Source organism: Dermacentor silvarum, chromosome 1 (assembly GCF_013339745.2).
Source record: "Dermacentor silvarum isolate Dsil-2018 chromosome 1, BIME_Dsil_1.4, whole genome shotgun sequence".
NCBI classification, from domain to species: domain Eukaryota; kingdom Metazoa; phylum Arthropoda; class Arachnida; order Ixodida; family Ixodidae; genus Dermacentor; species Dermacentor silvarum.
Window position 1 is genome coordinate 89,503,221 of NC_051154.1, and position 11,936 is coordinate 89,515,156.

General features: G+C 49.0%; 1 protein-coding gene across 1 annotated transcript; it reads right to left on the minus strand.

Moving 5' to 3' along the window:
• Positions 1–10,776: 10,776 nt before the first annotated feature.
• LOC119450166 (uncharacterized) lies at positions 10,777–11,733 on the minus strand. The gene has a single exon (XM_037713577.1). The coding sequence runs from the start codon at positions 11,731–11,733 to the stop codon at positions 10,777–10,779; it is 957 nt and encodes a 318-aa protein (XP_037569505.1).
• Between the last annotated feature and the right edge of the window lie 203 nt (positions 11,734–11,936).

The window sequence follows — 11,936 nt, forward strand, 5'->3', positions numbered from 1 at the left end:
TTTCTTCGTCTGCGTTTTGCAAGACCTACTGATAGAAAAGTATATGCGCAACAATACACACGAGAGGTAGATGCTGCCTGAAAAACGAGAAAAATATTTTTTCTCCAAAGGGAACCGCACAATGACGTAGTAGAACGAAAGCCGACACTGCGGCCGCAATGCACGCGCAATCACCGAGCGGCATTAAAAATAAAATTAAATAAAGAATAGAAAGAAAGCAGTTAATTCTTAAGGCATAAATACATGTCATATGCAATTACGAATCCCACTTGAGCGGTCTGAACGCAAATACCAGCGCGCGAAGTAGTACGAAGGACCCTGCCGAGTAGTACCGCCAGCAGTTTCCAACGGCGCGACCTTGATGCGGCCCAATCCACTTCGACCGCAGCGCCGCCAAAGTATTTTTCCACGTCGGCCCCTCACTGCAAAGCATGCGCCGCCCCAGCCGCTCGTCCCACTCGACCGTACTCTAGAATACTCTAACCAGAACAGAAACGAAAAGTGGGAGCATAACCTCGCATTGCGGTCAAACCGGATGTACGCGCCTGTCAGTGGTGATGCCTCGCCGCGAGAAGTTGGAGTGGCGCCCTCTACGAGGGACGTCACGGCTAGGACGGCGCTCGCTCGGCTGCTGAGCGCGCTCGTTCCCTTCGTGCATGCTTGGAGTTTTGGTGGCTCGAGCCGTACTTATTGAAGGATATGTCGGCTTCTTTTATTGCGATAGCAATTATATGGACACTTCAACCGGATTTCTGCCGTCGCCGTGAGGTTCCCTATAGATAAAATCTTCGCCGCGCGCCGTATGCCCGAGCAGAAGCGTGCGGGGACGCGCGCTATCACGGAGAGCGAACGCACTCAATCTCCCGCGCGCAAGCAAGGAAGCGGGAAGCCAGCGCCGGAGGGGGCGCGGGGGGGGGGGGGGCGCACTTTTACTCTGCCAACAACCGCGCTCGTCGCTCGTCCGCACCGTCTCTTATCTACACACGGCTCTGACCTTTATGCGCCGTGCATTCGCCGCTCAGTTTCCGTTGAAGCGATAGACCGCACGTACCTTCGCCCGCTGCGGCGTATGGGCTTGCTGCCAGCGTTTTGACAGTCGTTGTCTGCAGTCATTCAGTGTGATCTATTCATGTTTGTTTGTGCGTGCCCACACCCCTCTTGTTCATTCGGTTAGTAATAGTCGGGCCACATTTTCCAACGCACGCTACACATGCAATGCTGGCCGGATCGGCAGTGCAGCGCTACAGGTGTGTCGCTTCGCACGCGCTGCCCACGGGAAGCGCTTCTCATCAACACCACCGTTTCACACGCGCCTTCTCGTGGTCATCGAGTCTCTCTTCATGTCGGTCTACTTACGGCGCAGCACACCTGCTTACTTAATCAGCTCATGTTTACTACAATTCACATTGCTACCAAAGCCGCTCGCCTTACTTCGTATGACATTGCTGTGTTGCTATCGCATTCATTGCTTCGCCCTTAGGGCGAAACTGTGACATTTTTTTACTGTCATGCCTGAACGGCAATTTCTTCAAAAGTGCGAGGCGTGAACATTTGTGGCGTGGATATCGCAAGCTATGTAGCATTGAAGGGGTCTACTGGTTTTGCGATGCGTATATGCGCAGTGTCTGTCCATAAACTTTGCGTAAAAATAATGTCTGCAATTTCTACACACAAGGTATGTATGATGCTCCGCAAAACACTTAAAATTCCCTTAGTGCTTAGCTACGAGAGACATTGCATTTTACAAGAAAAATGTTGGTATTGGTATTTGATGTCAATGTTATAAATGCGTGTTAGAAGGAAACTACACAGCGAATCTTCTGATTCTTATTACCATGGTGAGTTGTTCTAGTCAAATATGGCTACTTTATTAATGCGTAAAAGGAAGAGTTAGGCGCGCATTTTGCATGAAAACGTTTGCTAATACTTTCACCCTTCTCTGAAACAGGCACACAGAAAACGCATTGCTCATGGCGGTTAACACGACGGCGCGTCCGTATAGAGTATGTATACACTTCACGAAACCATAACAGTAATCACCTGAAAGAACAGTTTCGTGGTTAAGATCGAGAGCCTATCAATTGCAAGCGAGAAAATGTTTCATAGTAACCCTCAGTTGCCTTTATCGACATCATGGCACAGCCCTTACGCAACTAAATCTACCGACTGTCGTTATGGCGAGGCACGCATTATTTGCGAAACCCATCAGTTTACTACAACTTCGAATTGAAACCATGAAGCAGTTATTTAAGCGTCAATTGCAATGCCTAAGGTATACTCGGGGCTATACAGCGCAGCTTAGGCTGCGCTGAGGAGGAAAATTCAAACGCCTTCTGCCTCACCATATCTCGATCCTGGATTATTTAACTACACAAACTGAGAACTATTCGCTTCGTGAGTACATGAGAAACTCACATACCCAACTCATATAGAGAAGACACCAGAAGCCTCAAATGAATTCACTTGATTTTTGACCTCCACAGGGGAATAATGATATCTTCAATAAGCCCCATACTGCTAATAAATGAGGCTTCGGCTTTTTTCTTGCTGCAGCCACACTGTCCAAAAGGCATATTTCATTTTAAAATTAGGGCTGAGCAGCCTGTGTCCGTTCGCCAAACAGATTCGTGATGTCTGTTCCTCAAGAAACAAGCAGCAGTAAATTGCACATGTGGGTTGTACGTGTAGTACGGAACACTGAATAAATATTGATACATTCCTTTGCGTATTCTGTAAATAGCTGTAAGTCTCAATTAGCTTTACTTCAAATTACCGCCACTTAAGATTAACCGGTGAAGAACGGCCTAATTTTGAGAAGCAGTTAAAGAAACAAGTGGTGCTGGTTGAACTTAAACTGCATTGTCAGGTCCTCGTGTTACTGCCGAGCGTTTCTGTGAAGAAATGAAAACTTAGATATTTTACCATGAGGTACTCGTCATGAGCAAACACGCTTTAAAGTGTTAAAATCAAGGTAAATGTAGCAGTCATAGTCACATGCTCGTTGCACCTCTGCAGCTATGGTATCCTAACTGGATTCTTATGTGCTATGTTTATGCTTTTATTAAATATTGTGGCGCCAACTACAAACTCGCACTTTTCTTACCCCACGCACTTTGCACTTATTCTTTCCCGACACATACCCGACACCCAAGTGTCGCTTCTGCCCTGTCCAGACAGCAGATCTCTCCCATATAATGTGGAAATGCCCCATCGAATATCCCCCCCGCAACCTCAAACCATTAATTAGTAGCGAGGAGCTGTGGGAGGCTGCCCTGCGCAGCTCCGATCCCACCCTGCAGGACCGAGTCCTGAGGTGGGCTGAGGAGGTAGCGGAGGCCTACCACGACTGGTAGGCGGACGTCTGGCAGCACAAGATGCTAAGACTGGAGCACACAGGCCTCCCTCTCTCCCCCCCCCCGGCCCCTCCCCTTTCTTAAAAAGGGAAATAAAAGTTCATTCATTCATTCATTAGTTACGCGCTATTTATGCTTTTTTATTAGTCCCTCAATCTGCAAAGTCTAGATCCGCGCATGAAAAACACGCAATGGGCTGGTCCGAGTTCCTTCGGCTGGAACTGCAGCGTTGCCCCTGAGAAATAAATTGTCTAGGAAATAAGCTCTTTGAATAAGGTTGCGCAAATGAAGGCGAGGTAAAAGTGTATCTGAGATGACCGTCGTAAGTATACAAGCACAGGGAAATGCAGCGAACAAGCGGAAGCACTGCAGAAGGCACCCAGACAGCGCCCGAACAGCAGCAGACAACAGGCGCGAGTCCTTGCCCTGACGTCACGCGAGCGGCGCTCGCAGCGCCCCTGTAGGTCGTTCTCGGGGCTAATACCTTCAGTTATGCTTCGGCCACGCGCTCCGCTGTTCGCGTTTCATTTGACGCCGATAGTACATTTCTTTTCTAGTCGCCATAACAAAAAAAAAAAAAAAAAAAAAAAAGCGAGCGATTAGCTTTTTTATGGTTTTGTTTTTTCTAGGAAATTTTAACCTTAGAAATTGTAGGTGAGGTACCATTTATTCATCTAGTATTATTATTAGATAGTTTTAGAAAAGGGGTCCAAAAAGTTTGGGGCCCCAAAGAGCTTTGCGGGTGTTAGCGTTGGTACAGTAGCGTTGGAGCATGCACGAGTGAAGAGCTTTAGAATAGGGTTTTGTGTTTGCGAATAGCTGGATGGATGGATGAGGCGAACCCTTTAAATCGGGCGGTGGCATACGCCACCTAGCCATGACTATTAACATATTTTGTACTTTGTGGTGGGTGAAATTTCACCCCTGCCTTGATTTTAGCCACCAATCAAATAACCTCCGTTTGGTTATTTCTACCCGCTTAAAGTCTATTTTGCCTTCACTGTCCCTAAACCCCAATGCTTTGAAAAAATCAGCCCCGTTGCTTTGCACTGTAGGGTTAAGCCCTTTACAGAAAAGCATGAGGTGTTCAGCCGTTTCCTCTTCTTCTCCACACGCACTGCACAACGTGTCTATACCTTGGTACTTGACTCGGTACATCTTAGTCCAAGAGCTTCCCCTAGAATTATCATAGATATTTTCTTTGGCAATTTCTTGCTTGAAAGTTCTGTATGTTCCCAGTGCCGATTTCGTCTGCATCCCTGTTTTCCACAGACCCCTCTCTGTTTCTTTAACCTTTTTCTTAACCGCTGTTTCCTGGTTTGCACCCCTCCTGCAGTCCAAATATTTGATTGACAATTTTCTGGTCAGCTTCCTCCATTTTGTGTCAACATTCCTCATGTACAACTAACTGAAAACTCTCCTTGCCCACTGCTTTTCTGCCATTTCTCTCAATCGCCCCTCAAGTTCTATCTTGCTGCTGGCTTCCCTGCCCTCGAATGACGTCCATCCCATGTCACCCTGTACTCCCTGATTTCGTGTACTTCCGTGTGCTCCCAGAGCAAGCCTACTTACCCCTCGCTGCTTAACTTCCAACCTTACTCGAACCTCTGATCTGATGCACAGGACCGCATTGCCGAAAGTCAAACTAGGGACCATCACCCCTTTCCAAATCCCTCTCACCACTTCGTACCTATTGTAATTCCACAGTGCCCTATTTTTCATCACAGCTGCATTTCTGCTACCTTTAGCCGTAACATATTTTTCATGTTCCATTAGGTACTCAGCCCCATTGCTTATCCACACTCCAAGATATTTGTACTTATCCACCACCTCCAGCGTAACCTCCTGTATCCTATGCTCACTGCCTTGATTATCATTAAAAATCATGACTGCCGATTTTTCTTTACTAAACTTCAAACCTAAGCTATCTTCCTCTTTACCACCGATGTCCATTAATCTCTGCAAGTCTTCCTTGCTGTCAGCCATAAGTACAATGTCGTGTCATGCGCTTGCAGCGCCACTATGGTGTCAAATAAAAACTTATAAGTATTAGAATAAACTATACCATTTTATGATAAGAGTAATTTTGACGTTCATGTTTTTGCGTTTAATTACTATTTAGATGTTATTCTATCAGCAGCAAGCGATTTGTTGCGCTTAATTTTGAGTAACCAACTTTACGTGCCTTCTCCAGCCAAGCTAATCCATGTTAGGCCTACGAGCCATGAAATTGACAATGGAATTCAGAATCAGTGGTGTCTAATGAGTCAATCTTCATTACGCACGATAGTTGAAAGCGATAACCACACTCACTTCTAGCTTACGAACTTCACGCGTTACCACGAATCGAGTACCACGAATCGAGCCCAGTTTGGTGCTCGGTTCGAGCCGTCGCTTCGATGGGCGCCGCCATGTTTGTTGACGCAAAGCTTTTGGGGCTCCCGATAAATCAGTGAAATAGCGTGCCCGACACAAAACCCAAACGCAGTTTGCGTGTCGCGCGTGCGCAGTGGCTTCGAAGCTATTTCTTTGGGCCCCAAAACGTTTGGGGCCCCTATTCTAAAACTCTATTATTACTACTACTATTGTGTGTTTTCCGTTGCTTTTGTTTGTAGTTAGGACTTTCAGATAATGATATATACTAAAGGAGGAAACAAAGGTTAAACAGATTATGTACTTTGGGTGGACTGCGGTATGGTCTGCAAAGGGCCGGGAAGCAAATAATAAGAATGAATGCGAAGGGGAAGAGGGTGCAGCTGCAGACAATGTGAGATGGAAGCGAAGGTAGAAGAATTGGTTGGTGAGCAGGCGAAGCTTATGGAGTGCCTTGAACGATTAGCGAAAGCTGCGGATAGAGGTGGCGGAGAAACCGTGAAGAAAAAGCGAACTGTGGCGGACGCGCTAGCAACTGCTGCCATTAAAAACGAAAACCGTGGACATATCGGAGGTGACGAGAAATCAACACTCAGACGTGGGACAAAAGAAAAATGTCGCTGTTTCGCCCGAAAGGCGAAGCGTCAATTGCGATAGCAAACTAGTAGAGAGCTATTCGGAGTAGGGATAGTAGTTTTATCGGCTGCATAAACGTGGGCACATTCGCTTACTAACTGAATTAACAAGCGTGGTGTCAGCGCGCACAAACAAACATGAGTAGATCACACTGAATGACCGCAGACAACGACTGTCAAAACGCTGGCAGCAAGCGCAGCCGCCGCAGCGGGCGAAGGTTCGTGCGGTGTATCGCTTCAACGGAAACTGAGCGGCGAATGCACAGCGCATACAAAGGTCAGAGCGGTGTAGAGATAAGAGACAGTGTGGGCGACCGCCACAAGCGGGCAAAGTACAAGCCCAGTTGTTGGCAGAGCAGAAGCCGCTCCCTTCCCTCCCGCGCTGCCTTCCCGCTTTCTTGCTTTCGCGTTGAAGATTGAGTGGCCGGTTCCCCTTGCGCCCGGTTGCAAGATACGCATTTGGTGCCTCAGCATAGCGTCGCCCCGCCTCCCTCCCTCCCTGCCATACCCCCACGGCTTTTCGCGCGACGGTCGCATTTGCTTTCCGCCGTGCGTTCGCTCTCCGTGATAGCGCGCGTCGCCCGCGCGCTTTCTGTCGCGCATACGGCGCGCGGCGACGATTTTATCGCCCTTGGACTTTATACGGCACCTCACGGCGACGACGACGGCAGAAATCCGGTTAAAGTGAATAGCTCGCCCTCGAGCTATTATTGCTATCGCAATAATAGCTCGAGGGCGAGCTGCGCACTTGTAGGCCAGATAGAAAATAATGTCGCGTACACGTGTGGGGAACCGGAAGTGTAGGAGAGCTCAGTGGTCAGGAAAGAAGTAGGGACAGTGTGATCGCACTTGGAGACCCATGTGAATGAGCCATAGATAGGTTGACGGGGGACACGATTGAAGGTCAAAGCGCTGCCTAGAGGGATGGTAGATGCTTTAGGGGACGAAGCCATGAATCGGCTAGCAGATGGCAGGAAAGGGCGAAAACTGTGGTTATTTGAACAACGTGCTTATGAGTAAAGGGGGAGAAGTTGCTTAGCAGGTAGTAGAAGGTGTGAAGCGCTTACGAAGCAAAGTCGCCACATGCGCATATTGTGGGCGTTTATTACGCTCTTCTTCATCTGTATATTATCATCATCCTACGTTTCTCGATCCTCATCTACAGTTCTGTGTGATCATCGTCATCGGGTGTCTGCCTTTGCTGGTTCGCTGCCGAGTACTCGGGCCGAATAAACGTCGTGCCAACAGAGACGTCATAAGTGGTGGAGGTGGCTCTTCGATTCTCAGTCCTCTGCCAGCTCAGTCTAGCCCCTGGAGCTTCGTTCAGGCTGCCGCTTGCGCCCACTGTCAGCTAGCATGTGTCAGGCCGACCCACCCTCCACTTCTACCGCTACCGTTCTGACACGTACCACCAGCAACCCCTTACATCCTAAGCAGCCACCAGTGTGACCCCCATCTCTTCGCTGGTCTTCGTGGAGAAGATGTGGAGGACTGGCTGGACGACTACGAGCGAGTAAGTTCCGCTAATTGTTGGGACGACCCCCACAAGCTCCGCCACGTCTCCTTCTACCTGACGGGTGTGACGAAGACATGGTTCTTCAACCACGAGATAGACTTTACTGACTGGGCTGCCTTCAAGCAGCCAAGTATTTGATACACCGGCGGTTCGTTCTACCATCGCAAAGAAAACCCTCGATATTCGCCAATAGCAGCCAGGCGAGTCTTACATATCGTATATCGAGGATGTTCTTGCGCTTTGCCGCCGTGTGAGTTTCTCTATGTCAGAGTCAGACAAAGTGCGCCACATTCTGCAACGCATTAGATCAGTCGCCTTCAATGCCCTTGCCATCAAGAACCCCGCTACAATCGCTGACATCGTCACCACGTGTCAGCGCCTGTACGAACTTGAGTCTGTTCGCCTTCAGCCGGAAGTTGGCGACTATTCTTCTACGGCGGACCCACATCTGCGTCTCATGATACAAGCTATGATACGCGAAGAATTACTATCAGGGGGCTTGTCGTCGCCGTCGGTGTGCCCAAGTCTGCCTTCAAGCGCGGCCTTGGTGACGACCTCAGGGATGAACTGGCATCCTTGACCTGCTCTGCGTGCGTGCAACCCTCCGTCTCTCGTCCCCTATAATATATAATAATAACTGATCGGGAGGAATGCAACCTAATTAATAAGCTTATCTCCGAATTAGAAATTTTGCACTACTGGTGCACATTGAATGCCCTTCACCTCAACCCAACGATGACAGTTTTTATCTTATTTCACTCTGAACAAAAGAAAACGACTATTCATTCAGATGTCATTTACAATAACCATCCTATAAAACAATCTAGTGAGACAAAATTTCTTGGTGTTATTATCGATAACCATATAAAAATCCGTCTTCATGTGCGCTCTGTAGTTCATAAGGCTTCATATGACTTGCATGTGCTGTCATATACTTGGGGAATACACTTACATGCCGTTGCGCCTCATCGCTGCGGAAGATACCGAACTGCCTCTCGGCCGACAGCGAGTTATTACCATTATGTCGAACGATATCGACCATGGTGACGTCTTGGTCTTGCCCTCTTCCGGTTGCCTTCATAAAGGCATCGCTTTTTCACCAGGTGTGGTTGGATTTCACAATGGCTCGGCGCTTGTCACCGCCACGAACGCTACATCAGAGAAAATTATCCTTCGGCAAAGCACCACAATGGCTTGCGCCGCCGACCCAGGGCCTGTATGCGTTTTGCCCCTTAAGCTTATGTCTTCCAAAGACCCTTCTTGTGATACTGCTTCTCCCTCCGCCCTTACTGCAGCCATCAGCAGTGACTTGCCACCTTGACATATGCAGCAGGTGCTTGCTTTGTTGAACAACCACGCAAATTCTTTTGATGTCCATTCGTGGACTCTGGGCCAAACCACAGCTGCAGCGCATCGCATTCAGACAGACGACGCTCCATAGTGCGCCGACGCCCTTACCGCGTGTCCCTAGCCCAGCGGAAAATCATAGAAAATGTCGCGGATATGCTACAACAGAGGGTCATCCGGCCCTCAGCTAGCCCTTGATCATCTCCAGTTGTTTTGGTCTGAAAAAAGGCGGTTCCGTGCCCTTTTGCGTTGATTACCGGGCGCTCAAAAAGATGACTCGAAAGGACGTATACCCTATGCCTCGTATTGACGAAGCCTTTGATTCACTGCAAGGTGCAGAATACTTTTCCAAGCCTCGATCTGCGTTCCAGCTATTGGAAAATTTCCATGCACGAAGACGATAAAGAAAAAAACAGCGTTTGCCACCCCTGATGGACTTTACGAATTCAACGTCGTGTCTTTCGAGTTATGCAATTCATTCATTCATTCACAAAACTTTATTAGAGTCCTGAAGCTCGGTTCTCTCAGACCGAGGCGGGCCGCGTCCACGTCGGCACCGTCAGGCCGAGCCTTATGGCGCAGTCGTGGACCCTCTGGACAGCCCGTAGTTGATCTTGATAAGAAGAGCTTGACATCGTCTTGTGCCAGTAAAGCCATTTTTTGTCGCGGTCGGCGAGAGTCGCGGGACAGCCCGCCAGCATGTGTCTGATTTCAATGATGCCTTCGCACACGTTACATTCTTTCCTAACTTCTCTTTCGGGGTGAATTTTATTTACGAAATAGGGAGTTGGGTACGTCCCGGTTTGCAGTAAACGTAGCGTGACTGCCTGAGCCCTGTTCAACTTTACGTGTGGCAGTGGGAATTGCCTACGCCCCAAGTAGTAGTACTTAGTTATGTCGTAAGTTAGTAAATGATCTCTATGATACCCGGAATGGTAGTGGGCGTCGGTTCGGTTCTGACCGGCACGGCAAGCAAGTCCTCGTGCCAGGTCATTCGTCACCTCGTTGAGGTTGAGCCGAGCCTCGTCCACTTGTCCCATATGTGCAGGAAACCAGCGGATTTCAGTTTTGATAGTTTCTACCTTGTCGATAATTTTAGCTGCAGTCCCAGCGACATAGCCTTTGTCAAAGCTCTTAATGCTGCTTTTGAATCGCTATAAATGAAAGACCATTTACGGTTCCTGATGGCTAGAGCAATCGCGGCTTGCTCCGCTACCGTGGAATCCTTAGTGAAGATCGTGACGGCGTCCCGTACCTCTCCCTGGCTGTCGACCACCACGGCTGTGTAGGCCTCTTTGCCTTTGACCCAGGCAGCGTCTACGAGGGCCGCCTGTTGTCCTAGCTGTTCAATTTCTTTCAACAAAGCTTTCGCTCTCGCTTTTCTCCTGTTAACATTGTGTTCTGGGTGCATGTTTCTCGGGAGGGGGGTGGTTCTGATCCCGTCTCTAAGGTCCGCGCTCAACTCTACCTCGGCCTCCTTCAGGTTCCTCGATCTATTGGGGTCTGTCCCTATTGCTTTGAGTATAAGCCTGCCCGCTCGCGTTTTCGTCAGTTATTCCTGCTGCGCCATCTGTTGCGCTTCCGCCATCTCTTCTATCGTATTGTGTACGCCTAGGTTCATGAGCTTCACGTTCGAGGTGCTGTTGGGTATACCTAGGGTAGCCTTGACTAACTTCCTGATCATAGTGTTGAGCTTGTTCAGCTCGGCCTGCGACCATTTGAGTAGACCTGCCACGTAGGTGAAGTGACAGAGAGCGAAGGCGTGCAATAGCCTTAGAGCGCTGTCCTCACCCAGGCCCCTGTATCTGTTGGTGATTCTCCTTAGTAACCTGATGACTTGGTCCGTTTTGTTTGAAATGTGTTGAATGGCATTGAGGTTGGTACCTCCCGCTGCTATGTGGAAGCCTAAAACTCTAATCTTTTCGACCTGCTTGATCGCGGATTCGTCGTGACAGCGTAAGATAATCTTGGGTTCCTCCCCGGGGACGTAGCCCCTGGGTCTTCGACCCCTGCCTCGATGTTTTAGGACCAAAAGCTCCAATTTTGCCGCCGAATAGTTTAGTCCCATCTCGCCTAGTGTGCTTTCCACGGTGTATATGCTCTCCTGCAGTCTAGTCTCCGTTTGGCCTACGTTACCTTTGGCGCTCCATATGGTTATGTCATCGGCGTATATGGCAAAGTGTATACCTTCTATACGCTCCAGTTTCCTCGCGACTCTGGTCATTGCTAGATTAAATAACATGGGCGAGAGCACGGCCCCCTGCGGGGTGCCCCTGTTTCCCAGATTCATCACCTTCGAATTTAGTTCTCCTAGCGTGAGGCTCGCTTGCCTACCGCCGAGAAACGCCTTGACTACGCTGAAAAGCCTCTCGCCCAACCCCAGCTCGGAGAGGACCTCGAGGATGGCCTTGTGCTCTATGCGATCAAAAACTTTTTCGACGTCTAGTCCCAGGAGCGCTATCGCGTGCACCGGGCTAACTTGTATGAACTGGAGTTTGATCAGGAGCATGGCGTCTTGAGTCGATAGACCGGGGCGGAAAGCGATCAGGTTATACGGGAGTATGTCGTTTTGCTCGACGTATCTAGTGAGTCTGTTGAGAATAACGTGCTCCATAGCTTTACCTAGGCACGATGTAAGAGATATTGGACGGAGGTTGTCCAGATGGAGCGGTTTGTTCGGTTTGGGTATGAGAATGGTGTTGGCCATCTTCC

Coding starts and splice junctions, on each gene's coding strand:
- LOC119450166 (XM_037713577.1), bottom strand. CDS start 11,733: ATGCTCCTGATCAAACTCCAGTTCATACAAGTTAGCCCGGTGCACGCG.